The 18,829-nt window shown below is 40.6% G+C and overlaps 1 protein-coding gene across 1 annotated transcript; it reads right to left on the bottom strand.

Moving 5' to 3' along the window:
• Positions 1-825: 825 nt before the first annotated feature.
• LOC147326363 (SEC14-like protein 2) lies at positions 826-17,735 on the bottom strand. The gene is made up of 12 exons (XM_086301569.1): positions 17,593-17,735; positions 16,910-16,985; positions 7,575-7,618; positions 6,633-6,695; positions 6,298-6,486; positions 6,123-6,218; positions 5,982-6,042; positions 5,815-5,898; positions 4,836-4,942; positions 4,603-4,742; positions 4,280-4,449; positions 826-3,228 (listed from the first exon to the last, which is right to left on the bottom strand). The coding sequence occupies exons 1-12, from the start codon at positions 17,644-17,646 to the stop codon at positions 3,098-3,100; spliced, it is 1,215 nt and encodes a 404-aa protein (XP_086157695.1). The 5' UTR covers positions 17,647-17,735; the 3' UTR covers positions 826-3,097.
• Between the last annotated feature and the right edge of the window lie 1,094 nt (positions 17,736-18,829).

Below are 18,829 nucleotides of genomic sequence, written 5' to 3'. Positions count from 1 at the left end.
GCCCGTTTGTATAATGATAATAATTACATAAGCTGTCTGTATCAGTTCAGTTAAGATGTGGAAAAGCCTAATAATTTCCGAGGTTGACTATTACATTACTGCATCACTGCATTGTCACGGATTTTTTTCCCAGTGCAGTGTTTATTAGCCATCTTTATTTATTATTAGATCCTAATATTCGCTAATTAGCTGTTATGTAATAAGCCAATAACGTTAAAAGTCCTTTCCTGTAGCGTCACCCAGTGGCCACACCACTTATCAAAACTGTACTTAGGTCTGAGGTAAAATTATTTCTGAGGGGCCGAGCGTGCCAAAATTAATACAAATACAATGGTTATCATATCGTCTTGTCTCCGTGCCATTTTGTCTATTTTGTCTCTTTATGTGAGTCTTTTTGTGTTTATTTGTTGTTATTTTGTATTGCCGATGCCTGGGTCCAGGGAACAACCCTAACTGAACACATTACGAAGCATTCTGACCGATTTCCTCTTTTAAAGCGATGTGCACAGACACAGACATTTTTCTTTAGTCACAGCATGCGAATTTTAAAACGAAATGAACGTTTGTTCCTTTCACATGGTTTGATTTCATGGTGATGTCTATGGCTTCTAGACTTCAGGCAGTCACTGACGCTTCAGAAAATGAGAGACTATGTAAAAAAATGTATGTAATTCCCCAACAGTGTCTAATCTAAAGTATTTGTTAAACAAACAGAATTAAAGCTGAAAGTTTGCAGTCACATACTGATTATTATGTGTTTCTGTAATACCACACTTGCATGTGCTTGAACATAAGGGATACTGTAATAAAAAACAGTACAAAAGGTTTGTATTTATGAATAAAAATTTATTTATTAAAATTCCACAATGACAGAGTTTCCAATGATTAAGAAATAAACCAGCATCATTTTACATCATGACGTCATGCTTCTTTAGATTGTGGATCAATTATAATTATGTACATCTTTAATTTCAAGAGATTATAGTGCAGCAATCAGTAATTTTAAAGGCCATTATTATCCAGTTTGAGCAGAGTGGAGGTACACTTATCAAACAAAACTTCAGAATTTGATTTGATAAATAGCCCCAGAAAGTAATTTGACTGTTTTGCCTCTGTGCATGTTTGTACCAGAAAAACTATTTGTACTTGTGGACTTTATATGCAATTGGCACATAAACTAAGCCTACCCATTACGTTCTGGTGTTATTTTTCTTTTCTTTTTTTACTCTTAGGCTGTTAAACACAACTGAGTCTATAGGTGAAAAATTAACACTATCTTTTAAATATAAATTTAAAGAAATAGTCAGTTACAATCCATTATTCTCACATGTCTAAAAGATAGAATTGTGATATTGCTAAGTTGGTTAATTTACACAGTCTACATTTATGACACCTTTCTTTCAAATAGGCTAAACTTTTTTTTAAATGTAGTAGCTCTGTTCCAATCTTACCCACCAAAGTGCCTAAAATGCACACTTGTAATACTGTATTACTTTACAGTGTGTTTTCTCTAACACGGAAGTTTGTATTACTTAACCTCTTAAACCATATTTCCACTGGTTAATCCTGGCGTGTTTTGTATCATGAAGGTAGTTAGCTTCTTATGAGGGTATATTGCCATGGTAAATTGTACTGTTGTTGAGCAGGATATGTTCCAAATTCCAGCTCTAAGCATTCATTTGAATTCAATTTTTATATTTATTCTTTACATGCTCTCAAACAGCTAATAACAATCCAGGCAGCAGAATAAAACCTAAAACTCTCTTTTAAAAAATAATGAAATGTACAAGCTGATAACCAGCTAATAACCAGGTTAGTGGATGAATCCAGATTACAAAAAGACACCCTGGATATGTTCAACTCTCTTCATAGAACAGGCCCAGATTACAAAAACAAAACATGTCAATATTAAGACAGAGAAACTATGTACAAGATGCAAAACTACCACAAGGAGCTGAACACATCTACACAGACAGGATGACTATAAAGAGACAAATATGGCAACAAAAACATGATGTTGTGGGCCTTTTAAAACTTAAGGGCTTTTTTTTCTTGTATCCATCCCAAACTGACGCACTTATACAAAGCACTTATATTATACTATATTTCACAAAGCACGTATATATGAACATCTTACTAATATATTACCATATTAATTACAAAAATTACTAGAACACAGTAAATCTTTACAAATGTGGTCCTTCAGTATTAAATGATGAGCTTGTACAGTTAATTGTGGTTCTGGTTTGAAATGCTGTATAAAGTAAACATTTCTTTTTGTTACTGTTGTTCTGAATGGTTCTTCTTTGCAGTGGAAAACAATGGCTACATTACACCGTGGGCAAACCAACCCTGTTATTTCTCTCAATTTGTTTAATATTTCCCTTAATAATACTGTATGTACCACTCAATACTAGCTAAAGCTACCACTAAAAGATGCTGAAGTAAACCTTCAGAAGTCTGTGGAAAGCTCTCCAATTAAAGTAACTCATCTGTTACATTAACTACAAGCCAAACACACCTAACAGTGTTTAATTATAATGTGTACAGTGTCCTAAATGTATGTGTAAATACATGTTCAGAAATGATCTCATGATTTAGCGTTTGATTGAGAAATATATATTGATTGATGATTTAGATATTTTGTTTAACTTCCCTCACAAGCTTAACTCACAGACTACAGGGCTGAACCCCCCCCCCCCCCCCCCAGCGATAATTCCCTTGAGAGGGGGTAGATGCCAAAAATAGAGCTCAAAATGAATCAGATGTATACAAAAACATCTTTTTTGCTGATTCAAAGTGACCAGTAGAATCAGCTATCATGGGTTGTTTAGCAATTAGTCAGGTAAACTTCAAGTTTTAATCAGTGAAAAGTTCTATAAAGATAAAGAAAGCTGCAGATTCAGCTGTGACTCCCAAATTCAGCCTGGTTTTAAGTCACTTCGTAATAAAATTACAACAAATGTATGCATGTGTGTATCATGAATTCATACATACTGAACGCAGTGGAAGAAGTGGAGGTAATTTAGCCCCGATGGGATGACATAGCTAACTAGTAACAAAGATCAGAACTGTGTCCTCTCAGCTGTGGGTGTCCTCACTGTAGCCTTCCATCACCACTGCTGCGTGGATATTGCATCAGAACATCTGCCGGTGGAATAACTTCAACCTTGTATCTCACTTTCTTGGACTGAAGGATGCTGTAGCTGTTATCAAAACACAGCACATCTGCACAAAGCAAAGGATACAGTCACTAACAGCTAAGAAAAGCTATCATCCTGTAAACGCATAAAATACTTTATTGATCCCACAAGGGAAATCACCGCGTTACAGCTACACTTCTAAATCACTCTATAAATGTGACAGGTTGTGTTTTAATAAGAATTTTGTTGATTCTGAATATGTGAACACCCTATAGCATCCAAAGAAGAGCTAGCCTTTTGCTACATTCTCTGTCCAGATGATCCCTCACTGCTTTCACATAAAGGTCATACTGGATTAGCGAGAGCCTTCACTGTATTATGACTGTAAGACACTCACTGTTGTACCTCTGTCCTGATATCAATGACAATTTAAACCAAAATTTCACATCTGGAGTCATCACTACATAACATTTATTGGCACTTGATTTTCAGTCCAGTTTTTATGTAATTTGGTATACCTCAACTTCTCATCTGCTGTAGGTAATTTTTTTAGGTCTGCCACATTTTCTTTTGTCCTCCACTTGACAGTTTCCTCACATTTTCTAAGGACCCACTGCATACAATGTTGAGATATGCCAAGTTTTTGGCCAATAGCTCTTTGGGAATCACCTTGTTAGTGCAAAAGTACTATTGTATGCCTATTAAACTGTTATCTTTGGTGGTTTGAAAGGCAGTCTGACATTTAGCTAAGGAAAAGGGAATAAATTATGTGCTTTGTGTTTTTACAACAGGCTGCTAGTAACGAGGTACGTAAAGTTACAATTTAAAATTGAATTTAAGTTATCCGTTATGTCCATTGAGTTAGGAGCCTTGAATATGCTTAAATGATTCACATGTCAATTGTTAAAGTGCCTCAACAAACAAACAAAAAGGATTCCTATATAAACGGTCTTTGAATAGAGTTTGAAAGATCTTTAGAAAGCTGGAGGACTGTTGCTCAAGTCCACTTAAAGAAAAAATAACAAGAAAGTCTGGCGCATTGGAAGCAAAATGAAATGAGCAATTTTCATTGTTACAGACTAATTTTGCAGACATTACTGCAAAAGTACCTGTACACACAGCTGTGAGTTACTTACAGACTCCGGGCTCAGGACAGGTGAGGCAGCTATCTTCAGGGACCAAGTGTGCATTGTAGCGCTCGCTGGGTAGAACTTGCTGCATGTCAGCTATCTTCTGTTGGCTGCCCTCTTTAGTCCTCTTGTACACTCCAAACCCAATATCTGCTCCATCACTGGCAAACTGCCACCTGACAAGCAATAATGAATTCATCATGAGTGGCAGCTTTAGTATTTTTTTTTAATTTAATTTAATTTTAAAGTCTATATCACTAAATCACCACAAACACACACTACAAGTCAGTGATTCATTGTTCTCAGAACACAGAATAAACCTGCTGTACCTCAGGAGGCTGCTGGCTGCAGGAACATCAAACTCCAGCTGGATGACAGAGCCACGGCTGATGGTCACACTTTTGTTATACTGAACCTTCACTGAATCCTGCACATAGTAGGACTTGGGAACTGTACCACCAAAATTGATCTGCAACCACAATACACAAAAACACGCATCACTTTAGTCTCCAATTTTAGAGGAACAGCATTGTATTTAATCAGTCTTTCCCTCTGTTCTCACCATGGTTCTGCAGTGGGGGTCTCCATCTGGGTCAGTCAGAGTTCCTCCATACACCACTGGAAGCTGATCTGGGTCAATATGTTCACGTAGCACTTCTTGCCAGTTACCTGTAAACACAATATTGTAATTTAAAACTTTTTAGTTTAATAAGACTGCTTTGTTTCATGACCTTAGTTCCTTTATAGGTTGACATTCGTGTAGATGAAAAGAGTAAAATTATAAACTCTAAATAGTAAATATAAGAAAGACTGCATATTGACCATAGGGGTCAGGTGCAATGTGTGCCAGGTAGCACAGAAGCCCTGGTGGATCGATCCCCAGCTACCAAAATTGGGACATGGGATGTCAACTCTCTGGCGGGGAAGGAGCCCACCAGAGATTCGTCCCAGCTCATCCTCATGAGATATAGTTGGGCTCACCTCAACGCACGGCTTGGGCTCTAGAACCAGTCTCCTGGAGCCGGGATGGACTCTGTGTTAGTCTAGAGTTGCCCTGGGTGAGAGGCATAATTGGGAGGAATGGCCTCCTGGATCTGAACCCAAGCTGTGTTTTATTGTTGGATTTCTGTGCAAACCACAGTTTCTCCAAAACAAAAACCATGTTTTAGCATAAGTTAAAACATGGTGGTCCACATGGCACCAGGAAGCTCTAGGCAGTAGGTCGATGATCGATTTCATAATTGTATCACCAGACCTGTGGTCATTCAGTCCTTATAGAAACATTGCAAGAGCTTGGTCCGCATAGCCAGCGATAAGTTCATGATGATCTCCGCCAGGGCTGCCCTTTGTCATCCATTCTGTTTGTAATTTTTATGGACAGAATTTCTAGACGTAGCCAAGTAATGGAAGGCTTTCACATGGGTGGTCTCAGAATCCCGTTTCTGCTTTTTGCAAGTACTTTGTTACTTCAGCATGCTAATGTTAGCATCAAGATCAAGTAAAGACTCAGAAAACACTGGGATAAAGAAAAGTTGTCTTACTTCCTAAAACAATGATCTTGCGCCGTGTTTCCTCACACAGAAAGTGTTTGATCAGGTTGTAGGCCACAGGAAACATTTTGGGCGCTGCAGCAAAAGATACAAATTATCAACCAAAATTCTGAAACAGAACGTGGAAATCAAATATGCAGACAAATGGTCTTATGTACCTTTGATGAGAAACACCCTCTTCAAGCCTTCAGGATAGTTGTCTTCAAACATGGCGAGGATCTACATGGCCGAAAGCAGTAATGACACATAGATGTTTCGTGTGTATGAGTGGGTGATTGTTACAAAAGCTGATAACAAACCTCTCCATAGGTCTCAATAGCAGGTTTCCAAATGTGCTTCAATCCAAGTCCTTCACAGTCATAGATTAGAGTGATGGATTCAATGTACTTCCCCAACTGAGAGAGAGACACAGTAACATTAGAAGAGACGAGCAGAGAGGAGTGGAAAGGGAAGAACAGAGAACTCCTGGCTGACCTTTTCAGACTGTTTTTGACATTCCTGCCGTAGCATCTCTGTGTTTTGGATCTTAGTCTTCAGGAAGTCCTGTTTGGTGGCTGACATCAGCAGACCTTTAGGATCTAGAGGGCCAATCACATCGTACCAGACTGGACTTCCCTCACGGTCATAGCCACACATCCCTCCAGATACATACTTCTCAATCACCTGAGAGATGGATTCATAAAGAAAAAAATGTGACCTTCAAAAACTAAAGAGTCTGAAAGACTGCTCATTTAACAACAGTCCCCTTCATCCTCAGTTCAGACTACTTTTTCACAAATATTAGCTAAAAAGAAAATGCAGTAGGTTACCTCTGGAGGTTTCCAGTCAGATAGGATGGTGTCTACTTTCATCTGTTCCCTAAACACCACATGCTGCAGAGGTCGAAGACAACAAGGCTGGGTAAGTTAAAGACTAAAGCTTACAAAAAACAGGCAAACACAGAGTAATGTGTTTCCCCACAAATGCTCCAGCTGTCAAAGACACTCTATAGCTATTATTCTAGAAATGATTTCATGTTTTGAAATGGAAGAAGCTTTTTTCATGCTTTACTTTATTTTCTGTTTCATATACACAGTATATACTGTTACAATGGTTGGCTGCTTATATTAAATATGTCTAGAATTTCAGACAAAGAGTCCATTAAGTAACCTCTGTGAGCCCAATGCTCTGCCCTCAGACTGTTCTAAACATTCTGCTTTCACTAAGTTTTTCCACTCTTGGATTTGTTTGATGTCAGTGAGAGCAGATATCACTAATATGATCATCTCAACTACACAGTTCTGGTGGTGTATTTCATAAGCCCAACTCACCTGTGCCTTTATCACTTTATCACTCAGCCAATCACAATGAGGATTATTTTAAACTGTGAATTCTGAAAAGATATACAGCTGGAAATATGTGCACTAGGTTCCCTAAAACTATAGGCATAAAGTCTGATCCATTAATTCCATGAATTTACTTTTCTATACATTGTCCTATATTACTTTGTCCTTGAACATGAAAAGAGTCACTAACTAAATTCCCTAGAAAGAGGGCCACAAATCAAACACTGGATTAATCTTTAACATTGCACTGTGTTATATAAACTCGTCATTTTATGTAATATCTAAAAGGTAAATACAGTTTTAATGGATTTAATACATTTAGTACAGAGATTTGAAAAGCAGCACCAGGTAGAAATACGTGTTGGGTGTTAGTTGGGTACTTGAAGAGCAAACAGGCTCTCACCGTCTGAACAACACAGAGCTTACCTTCCTGATCATGCTTTCAGCTTTGTGAACATTGAAGCTACGGGCTGGAAAAAAGAAAAGAAAAAAATCCCACATTAGACACATACAATCAAACTGACAACGCCACTTCTGTAACACTGAAATGCCAGGTTACTGTGAGACACTATGAGAAGACACCATCTTCTGGGAAAATAAAATACCTATTTTAACTAAGAACAAAGAAAATACATTTCTTCCTTTATAGTTTTTTTTTTTTTTTAATTTGGTTTGTGGTTGCCAGTTTATTACTTTTTAAATGGAAAACTATAGGACACCTGAAAAGAAATCTTTCTTCACCCTCCCCTTTTTTCTCAAACATCTCAACAAATCACCACCAAAAGATAAAGAAAAAAATGTTTTCAAAAAGAATCCTTAAAAAGTTAGCCATGATACTATCCAAGCAATATTAAACATTTTAATACAAATAATTAGCCCTTTAAGTAGATTGATCATGATTGCATACAGAAGAGGAAAGTAAACTTAAAAGACCATCAACAATATCTGATGATCATAAAACAGAAACCTTATGATACTTTTTTTTTTTTTTACTCAAGCAAAGAGACTGGCCAAGGTTAACACAAATATTGAACTGCAGACACAGAGACCCCGTTTATCTGAGTCCCTCTGAACTATGGACCTTTAAACAGCTGAGTGAACAGACAGGGCCCTGCATTATTGATCAGAGCATAAATCACCTAAGTCACTGATTCAAAATGCCGTAACAGTATCTCCAACCAAGAAAACACTGTTTCTGAGCATTTGTGCTCTCTGTTCAGAAAGATCTGAAATAGTCAGAGCTAACTTTTGCTAGAAAAGTGTCTTCTTTCAAACATTTTACCGTATTATTAGCTTCAACAGGGAAATTAATTGGTGTTGTGTGTCTTTTAGTTAGTTTCTTTGTCAGATTATTTTAAAAATTATAATAAAAAAAGGTAACAATGTGACTTTTGGACGCAATCCTAATCAACAAATTCACCAAAGATTTATTTACCATTTTTGAAATACATATCAAATTGAAATAAGCAAAATTGTGAGACATTTTCTTGAGGTTGTCAAGAACATATCACAGGCTTTCAGATCCAGATGTTCTCCTGGATTCAGGGAATCAATTCATGCGTGGTGTGGAGTGAGGGAATTTAGACCTTGATGGTAATATGCAGTGTCAGACTGCGGTTGTTGTAGAACTGGGCCCTATTTCAGGAAGCCGGTTTAGTGCAAACTCTGAGTAAGTATACCCTGAGTTAACGAAAACTGGGTTTTCGGTTTCACAAAGCGAGTTTAGATTAATTCTGAGTGATTCACTATGACGACACACTCTGTGAAGCTAACCTGCCCCCTAGCAGGTTTACTTCAACTAACCCTGACTTTCTCCGCCTCTTTGTCGGAAACCTGACAGTAGGAAGTGTCAGACATGGCGTGCTCCTTCCTTGAAGAGCCAGTAGATGTTGAAGCCCAAATTCTCCGCAGAGCTCTCCGCCGGGAGAGAGTGATTAGAGCGCGTTTGGACATTTTATCATTTCCTGATGATTTTCTGTGTGAACGTTACCGTTTTTCAGCACAATCTACAATTCATTTGAATAACATCCTCAGGCCTAATATTGCTCATGTGACACATCGCGGACATTCTCTCAGTTCTGTACATATTATTTGTATTGCACTTCGGTTTTTTGCAAACGGGAGCTTTCTGTATAATATTGGTGACGCTGAGCACGTTTCCAAGGCTACCGTCTGTCGGGCAGTCAGGAATGTTACAGTTGCACTGAAACGTCTCCTGTACTCATTTGTGGTGTTCCCCGGTCATAGACCCACAAGATTTATCAAAGAGGGATTCCACAAAATTGCAGGTATCAGGATGAACGAAACTTAATTCATGATGTGGTGATACTTGAACTACTACTTAAATTTTACATTTATTCTCACGGTTCCCAGGCGTGATTGGCTGTATAGATGGCACTCACATTCCAATCATTGCTCCTTCAGTAAATGAAGGAGACTATGTGAACAGGAAGTCTTTCCACAGCATTAATGTACAGGTACATAGTTCCCTGTAGCATTTCAAACTAACAAATTATTTCATTATAGTAATGGATGCTAATTTGTGTTCTCTGCACTGTGAAGATCATATGTGATGCTGCCAACATTATCACAAATGTGGAAGCCAACTGCTCAGCCTCTGTGAGTGGTGGTGGTGGAAAACAAACATTTACACTGAGAATGGCATTGACTCCATGTTCATTCTCTTTAAACTGTCAGACAAAACTGATAGGTAAGAAATCAATTATTAACTGAAAGACGACTAAGGCTTTCATAAATAACCTGATTAAAAACAAACAAACAAAGGGTATTGTTGTTACTACACCGCAATTTAGTAGAGAGTGTTATGCCATATATGCCACTTTATATCTCACATAAAAATAGTATATCACAACTTTTTTGGAAGGTAAGCTTATCTAACTAAATGCTAAAACATTACATAAGACAACAGGTCACATGTAAAGATGGCAGCCAGTAGGTCATTAGCCTAGCGGAAAGAGAGGCAACAGATGGCATGACTGAGTTCACAGGGTTTTTTTTTCAAGGGGGGGGGGGGGGGGGGGGGCTGTTTCCCTGAATGCATCATAATGCATCATCCTGCTCTGGTTCAAGTATAAAATATATGGTTAACTTTTTGAAGCAGACACAGAACAGATGCAAGTAGTCAAAAGCAGGACAGTTAATTACTGATTTCTTGTCTTTACATCATCAAATACCAACTAAAGCACAGGAGAAAAGCACAGGAGAAAACTGAGCAGCAGAGAACTCAGGCTGAGATTTTTCACTGTCAGCATCTTGGTGTTTAAACTCAGTCATGATTAAAGTTGAGTGGATCTTACTGAGAAACAGAGGGACACTGCAAGCCCAATGGTCAGTTTCACTGTGCTTTATCCTCCCTTTGAACTAAAAGTAAACATCATGATGTGTTCAGTAAGCCACTGAAACCACAAACTGTTTACTGAGGTCACAGATCACAAGAGTTGATGAGTCAATAGCTTAGACTTTTTTGAGTCTGACTCAGTAATGGCTCACTGCTGGCCATTAGAAAGAGTCCAGGTTTATCCATGCCCATATTTTATATACATCATGTAGCCTGTCTGTGCTAAGAAGCTGGAGGAGACATGTTCTATCGGAAAGTCTTTTCAAGTTTGAGCATCATGTTTCAGTTAAAGAGTGCAACAGTGAGCAGTGAGTCTTTTCCAGCTTTTATCAGTACAAGAAATTTAAAATGCAGTTCTGTTAAAAACACAAGTGTCTTCGGGACAACATGTTTCATGTCTGTTTTTCTGGGCAGTTTTTCCCTCTTGAGCTGCATGGAATGGAGGGTAAACAAAAGAGTGACATTTGTAGCTACAGCATGTAAATGCACTTCATTTTAATACATGTTTTCCATCAGATTACAGGAAATAAAAAACATTTCAGTCTTTGATACAAACTGAACCCATGCTTCAAATATGTAGGTTAAAAAGGTTTTTTGTTTTTTGTCTGTCTTATTTTGATTTTTTGGGTAGTTTATACCCATTGGGAGTATGTGAGCAGGTTTAAATATCTTTTATTACACGTGCCATGCAGTTAATCCCGATTTAACTACAAATCAGACAATATGCTACATCTATCAGCTGTTTAATCTAAACATTAGTAGGCAAAAGAACATGTAAGCTTTCTTTTTTATTCCCCAAAAATGAAACATCTGAGCACTTGTTCAACAACAAATGAATTCCCTCTGTAAACCCCCCCTCTCTGTGCTTTATCACTGAAGTAAATGCTTAATAATTAATTAATTTAGTATTTATAAGTATACAAACGTTTACATTCATTCTGCAGTGCTTCTTGGTGTTTGGGTACCAGGAGCTACAGGCTGTTTAACACATGGAACAAGTTACTCATCAACAGAAACTAATGTCACATGCAAACCACAGAATAATATGTCAGATTAGAAGTTTTCAGAGTGAATGCAGAGTGAATGAGGTCAAATTTCAGGTTGATTTTTACATCAATCTGAAATTTAGATTCAAAATGTAGAAACAGAAAATGTGAAAATTAACAGTTTGACTGAAATAAATATGACCCAATCAACTGCAATGTACAAAAAAATCTAAAATGATTATATGTGCCATATGTGAAAACTGCACATATGGCACATTTTCATTGACTATTCATGCAAATAAATACATTCAGAATTTATCCTGATACATTTCTATGATAGAAGGGTCCTCTTTTGTTTGAGCCAACACTAACCATGATTCAGTAATATTAATTTGACAGGTTATTCGATAAACTGGCTTTCCAAAGAATGGAAAGTCAGTTAATGCAGCCAGAAAAGGTTGTTTTTTGTTTTTTTTAAAAACAACAACAACAACAATGTTTTCTGATGTATATCAGCTCTTCCTGCAGCTGCTCTGCTTGTATGGAAAGAATAGATGGGGATAAAAATCATCACCATTCATTAAACCTTAATAACTGGAAACACAAGTTAGCATAATAAAACTGAAGTTACTTCTAATTTCTGATTTATTACACTTTACATAATCAGTTGCGATAATTGAATTTACTCGAGTACTGTATGAGGTAGGTATATTTCCACATTTAAATTATGTTTACTTCATTTACTCCACTTCCTTTATATAAAATCTTTAATTATTTTTTGTATGTTAGTAAAGCCCCTAGGGATCCCAGGGGCTATGTTGTCTGGGGGCTTTTGCCCCCTGGTAGGGTCTCCCATGGCAAATTGGCCCTGGGTGAGGGACCAGACAAAGAGCGATTCATAAGACCCTTATGAAAAGGACACCGAGGGAACAGTTTACCCTGCCCGGGATAGGGTCACCGGGGCCTCGCCCTGGAGCCAGGCCCGGGGAGGGTGCCCGAGGGCGAGCGTCTGGTGGCCGGGCCTTAGTCCATGGGGCCCGGCCGGGCACAGCCCGAAGAGGAGACATGGGCCCATCCTCCCGCAGGCCCACCACCCGCAGGAGGCGCCATAGGGGTCGGGTGCATTGTGTGCTGGGTGGCGGCCAGGAGCGGAGGCCCTGGCGGACTGACCCCCGGCTGCCAAGACTGGCAATAGGGACATGGAATGTCACCTCTCTGGTGGGGAAGGAGCCTGAGTTAGTGCGTGAGGTTGAGAGGTACCGGCTAGATATAGTCGGGCTCACCTCTACACATGGCTTGGGCTCTGGAACCAGTCTCCTGGAGAGGGGCTGGACTCTGTCTCTGTCTGGAGTTGCCCCTGGTGAGAGGCGGCGGGCTGGGGTGGGTATCCTAATATCCCCTCGGCTTGCTGCCAGTACGTTGGGGTTTTTCCCGGTGGATGAGAGGGTTTGTTCCCTGCGCCTTAGGGTCGGGGAACGGGTCCTGACTGTCATCTGCGCTTATGCGCCGAGTGGCAGTTCAGAGTACCCAGCCTTCTTAGAGTCCCTGGGGGGGGGGGGGGGGGGGGGGTGCTGGAGGGTGCTCCACCTGGAGACTCTGTTGTCCTGCTGGGAGACTTCAATGCTCACGTGGGTAACGACAGCAAGACCTGGAGGGGCGTGATTGGGAGGAACGGCCTCCCTGATCTGAACCCGAGCGGTGCTCTGTTATTGGACTTCTGTGCTAATCACAGTTTGGCCATAACGAACACCCTGTTCGAACATAGGAATGTCCATAAGTGCACGTGGCACCAGGACGCTCTAGGCCGTAGGTCGATGATCGATTTTGTAATCGTATCAGCAGATCTGCGACCATATGTTCTGGACACTCGGGTAAAGAGAGGGGCTGAGCTGTCAACTGATCACCACCTGGTGGTGAGTTGGATCAGGTGGCGGGGGAAGACGCTGGACAGACCTGGTGCACCTAAACGCGTAGTGAGGGTGTGCTGGGAACGTCTAGCAGAGGCCCCAGTCCGCAAGATCTTCAACGCACACCTCCGGCAGAGCTTCAACAGCATTCCGAGGGAGGCTGGGGACATTGAGTCCGAATGGACCATGTTCAGCGTCTCCATTGCCGAAGCTGCTGCATTGAGCTGCGGCCGCAAGGTGGTTGGTGCCTGCTGTGGTGGTAATCCCCGAACCAAATGGTGGACACCAGAGGTGAAGGGAGCCACTAGGCTGAAGAAGGAGTCCTATCGGGCTTGGTTAGCCTGTGGGACTCCGGAGGCAGCCGACAGGTATCGACATGCCAAGCGGAATGCGGCTCGGACAGTGCCGCATTCCGCTTGGCCACGCCTCTGCAATGTTGCGTGGAGATCAGGGGCAGTACCTGTGGAGTGGCAGACCGGGGTGGTGGTCCCCATCTTTAAGAAAGGGGACCGGAGGGTGTGTTCCAACTACAGGGGGATCACACTCCTCAGCCTCCCTGGGAAAGTCTATGCCAGGGTGCTGGAAAGGAGAGTTCGTCCGTTAGTCGAACCTCGGATACAGGAGGAACAATGCGGTTTTCGTCCTGGTCGCGGAACACTGGACCAGCTCTTTATCCTCTCCAGGATACTTGAGGGTGCATGGGAGTTTGCCCAACCAGTCTACATGTGTTTTGTGGACTTGGAGAAGGCATTCGACCGTGTCCCTCGGGGTGTCCTGTGGGAGGTGTTGCGGGAATATGGGGTGTCTGGCCCATTGCTACGGGCCATTCGATCCCTATACAACCGTTGCAAGAGCTTGGTTCGCATTGCCGGCAATAAGTTGGACTCGTTCCCGGTGGGTGATGGGCTGCCCCAGGGCTGCCCTTTGTCTCCGGTTCTGTTCATAATTTTTATGGACAGGATTTCTAGGCGCAGCCAAGTGGCGGAGGGCTTTCGCTTTGGTGGCCTCAGAATCTCATCTCTGATTTTTGCAGATGATGTGGTTCTGTTGGCTTCATCGGGTGAGGGCCTCCAGCTCGCACTGGAACGGTTCGCAGCCGAGTGTGAAGCAGCGGGAATGAGGATCAGCACCTCCAAATCTGAGGCCATGGTTCTCAGCCGGAAAAGGGTGGAGTGCCCACTCCGGGTCGGGGATGAGTTCCTGCCCCAAGTGGAGGAGTTCAAGTATCTCGGGGTCTTGTTCGCGAGTGATGGGAGAAGGGAGCCGGAGATCGACAGACGGATTGGGGCTGCAGCTGCAGTAATGCGGACGCTGCACCGGTCCGTCGTGGTGAAGAGGGAGCTGAGTGTAAAAGCGAAGCTCTCAATTTACCGGTCAATCTACGTCCCTACCCTCACCTATGGCCACGAGCTATGGGTAGTGACCGAAAGAACGAGATCGCGGATACAAGCGGCAGAAATGAGCTTCCTCCAAAGGGTGGCTGGCCTCTCCCTTAGAGATAGGGTGAGAAGTTCGGCCATTCGGGAGGGGCTCAGAGTAGAGCAGCTGCTGCTCCACATCGAAAGGAGCCAGCTGAGGTGGTTCGGGCATCTGACAAGGATGCCCCCTGGGCGCCTCCTGGGTGAGGTGTTCCAGGCATGTCCCACCGGGAGGAGGCCCCGGGGCAGACCCAGGACACGCTGGAGAGATTATATCTCTCGGCTGGCCTGGGAACGCCTTGGTATTCCCCCAGATAAGCTGGAGGAGGTGGCTGGGGAGAGGGAGGTCTGGGCCTCTTTGCTTAGGCTGCTGCCCCCGCGACCCGGCCCCGGACAAAGCGGATGAAGATGGATGGATGGATGGATGGTAAACTTCCTTCCAAGTATAAGCCCATGTGAAAATACTATGTTTCTTTATCTCCAGTCAGGTTTGATTTCTTTTTAGGTCTCACTGGACCCTTAAACACAGCATCAGATAGAAGCAATTCCAATGCTATTCAGAGAAAGGGAGGCCTTCTCCCTCATTCTAAGCTCACATGTTTAATGCATTACTCAATGACTTTTATTTCACTGGCAGTGGAAATTAACAAGAAGACTGATTTAAAACCACCTTATTAAAAGTCTGGAGTCCTTATACCACGCACTTCAGATTCAGATCGTTTAGTAAAATGACACAATAAACTTACTACGTAAAAGGTTTTGCCCCTCTTGTGTTAGAGGCATGAAATTTAATATAATGCAGTATTCCCTCCCCCCCAAAAAAGAAAAGAAAAACTCAAATTTGTAGGCAATAATAGATAATCAACATGAACGCATAGGTTATATTTATGAGATCAGTCCCTTGAAAGAAGTATTCTGCCGATACTGAACCCTCCATCTCTGGTATGGCTACACTCTTGCACTGAAACTGGATTTAGTTTCATGTTCGGAACAGGTTTGTTTGTTTATTCCTACTCAACTGCTTTAAATATCAGAGTTTACCAGAGACTGAAGGTAGCCTCAGGCATTATAAGGCTGCCAGTATACTTGTAGAGTATAATGGCAGCCATGAAAAGTTCGTGGTATACCACAAGCTTTCATTCTGTGCAAAAATATCCCCTGTTACTGAAATCTTCTAATTTATAGCATTATTAGTTGTTTAGCCTCTATATGAGGGTCTTTAACAGCTTTTATGCCTGTTAGCTGCCACAAGTACTGATACAGGAAATCTTTAATATGTCACCCAATAGTCCTTACAATACAACATGTCTGGGTAGCAGAGAATCATCTTTTCGCTCACTGTTACAGCAGAGAACAGATGCAAACACAATGCTCTGGCCTCTGTTACGCTGGGCCATCTGATATGTGCTGTTTATATTCATTAAGCCGTTTGAAATCAGATTTTTCCTTTGTTGATTTTTGAAACATTTTACTTTGTTATTTAATAAATAATTTCATATTTGCATCCGACTTCATCCTTATTTTATTTGAGTCAATTTACTTTGGTTTACGTTTCGTTGTTAACTTTTATTGACCCTCATACCTTTCCACTTATTTTGTTATATGTTTGTTGTGTTTCACTCAACGTTAAGTATCTTATCTTTCTTATCTTAAGATAGTTACAGCTTCTCAACACACCTGAACAGTGAGAATGCACACTTCGTATCAGGGTTGGAGTCTGATAAGTAATTGGATTGACAAAGTCATTCTTGTAGTAGGGCAGAAGAATAAATTAACAGTAAGTGGCAATATTTAAGCACTTTCATTGAAATATTTTGTAAATACACAGAACACTAACATATATGAAATATGTGTCAAAGTAAAACCGATTTATTAAACATATGGCAGCCTCTTTAAAAGAGAGACTGGCATACATTTAGTGTACTGAATCGAAGATCTCTCCTTTCCACGTGATTTTTTGTTGTTAATTGTCACTCATCTTTTCCAGCTGGTTCTGTTTTTTTTACATTCGTCTTTAGTCACTCTAGACTTGGGTGATTGTTGCTATAAACAGGTGGTTTCAGTGTGTATTGTACATAAATGCAAGTCTCACCTCTGAGCCAGCGCAGGAGGTAGTGATCATGCTGCGCAGGCAAGCTTGGAAGGATGTCCTGAATCCTCTCCCGAAACTGGAAGTGAGAGAACCAGAGAGAAGACAAAGTTATTTTATTATTTAAGGAACAGTTTTACATTTGCAAAATTAGACTTGGTCGCTTTATTGCAAAGTAAGAGAGGTTTGATACCACTCTCATGTCTGTACATAACAGTGTGCAATCACAGGCAATCAAATATATGTTGGTCATACAAATATATGAAACTACAACCAGGAGATACCCAACTTATAATAAAGACTGTTAATGGCCCAAAAAGTACTAACTTGGCCTCATCAGTTCAAGCTACAAAATGATTTTTTAAATTTATTTGTAGTTTCAATTTATTCAAAAAGAGAATAGTTAAACTTTCCTCTAGGCTTAACCCACCACCCTAAATTTATGTTACAAGACAAGACATTAACATAAAGTGGTGTGTTTCGTTGTGTGGAAAAAAAAAAGATACACCCCAGTAAACTCACAGCATAATATCAACCAATTTTGATGAGACCAAAGACCAGTGTCAATGAGTTACTGCATATGACACTACCTCAAGCCCACAGATACAACAATTTGATAGATAAGAACAATTAAACCATTCAACTGAACATATATATCTGCATAACGTTAATTGTAAATGTCTTACCTCGGCTAAAATCTCAGCCTGCTTTGGGCTCAGGTCTCCTATTCGTCCACTCATCTCTGTGACCTTGTGTGTTTAATGGAAGCAGCCTATGTGAATGAACAGCACTTGGGGGAAATTGAGATAGAATAGTAAAAAAGCCACACCCCCTCACACACACACCGACCCATCCCTACACAGAGATCTGCCCACACACCAAACACTCACACAAATAGGTGGACTTTCATCTTTTAGCTTAAAGATCTGTTTATATTTTGTCACCTTGTGAAACCCGATTACAGGGGAGGCATTCAAAAAGGCTCACATTACTGCACAATGAGCAACCCCCAAATAATCCTGTCACTTAATTATACAGGGCATGCCCATTTACCAGTGTAATCCTTTTAATGTTGCTACTTTGATTTGCTTCATACACTGCTGGGTAGCTTGTACATTTCCCCCAGGGATCAATAAAATTTGATAATACGCCATGTTTTTAATGATAATCATTAAAAATTATACAAACTTAATTAAATAATTAAGTTTGTATAATTATGTAATAATTATGTAATATGTTATAATGCAATAAAAGTAACAGAGATAAAATGCTTTTATTCTATAGCTACCTTCAAGAAAAAGTGCAAAAAACCCCACCAGTTTAAGGCTAGTGCAGACTGAATGCGCTTCTATTCTATTAACCAAGTCTGCCTTTTTTATTGTTGTTATTTGGCATGTGTTATGTCATCGGACAGTATTGTCTCATTTATACTGTGTAGTTTTATGTGATCTATAAGTGTAATTTGGGAGTTTTGCTAAAATGCTTTAGATTTTGTTGACCATCACATTGTGCTCAATCGACTGAGATACTGTGTGTACAGGGGTTTGGCTTTTGCGGTGGTTTTATTTATCTAAATGACCCTTTTCTGTGGCTGCTTCCAAGTAAAGCTCCTCTTCCACTTCTCCCTATGGTGTACCTCAAGGTTCTGTTTTGAGGCCTTAAAGGTCTCTGTTATATCTGAATCTCTTCAGCTGATACTTGCTTGTTTGTTCTCAACTGAATGAAGTTAAAACAGAAGTCATTGTTTTTCCCCCTGACAGATTTGTGGGCAGGGATGGAATGACTAATAGGGAGAGTCGGGTGAATACCCGATAAACTAATTCACTTTCACCTTGCTTTTGGGCCAGTTCAGTAAGGCCCATAAGTGCAACTCTTCCAAGTGCTCACTTATCACACCATTGCTAATTAAGTTACACCAAATCC

Source organism: Aulonocara sp. 'chitande type north' Nkhata Bay, linkage group LG7 (genome assembly GCF_057382095.1).
Source record: "Aulonocara sp. 'chitande type north' Nkhata Bay isolate Kocher_YH1m ecotype deep benthic linkage group LG7, A_spYH_male_GT1.1, whole genome shotgun sequence".
NCBI classification, from domain to species: domain Eukaryota; kingdom Metazoa; phylum Chordata; class Actinopteri; order Cichliformes; family Cichlidae; genus Aulonocara; species Aulonocara sp. 'chitande type north' Nkhata Bay.
Note: the sequence above shows the minus strand (reverse complement) of the source record. Positions and strands in the feature narration are given on the sequence as shown.

Bases quoted from the DNA above. Each gene is read 5' to 3' on its own strand.
- LOC147326363 (XM_086301569.1), bottom strand. From the start codon at position 17,646: ATGAGTGGACGAATAGGAGACCTGAGCCCAAAGCAGGCTGAGATTTTA. The intron at 6,219-6,297 runs GTCAGCCAGGAG...TCTCTCTCTCAG, and splicing joins GTCAAAAACAGTCTGAAAAG to TTGGGGAAGTACATTGAATC. The intron at 4,943-5,814 runs GTAAGACAACTT...TTGTGTTTACAG, and splicing joins CAAGATCATTGTTTTAGGAA to GTAACTGGCAAGAAGTGCTA.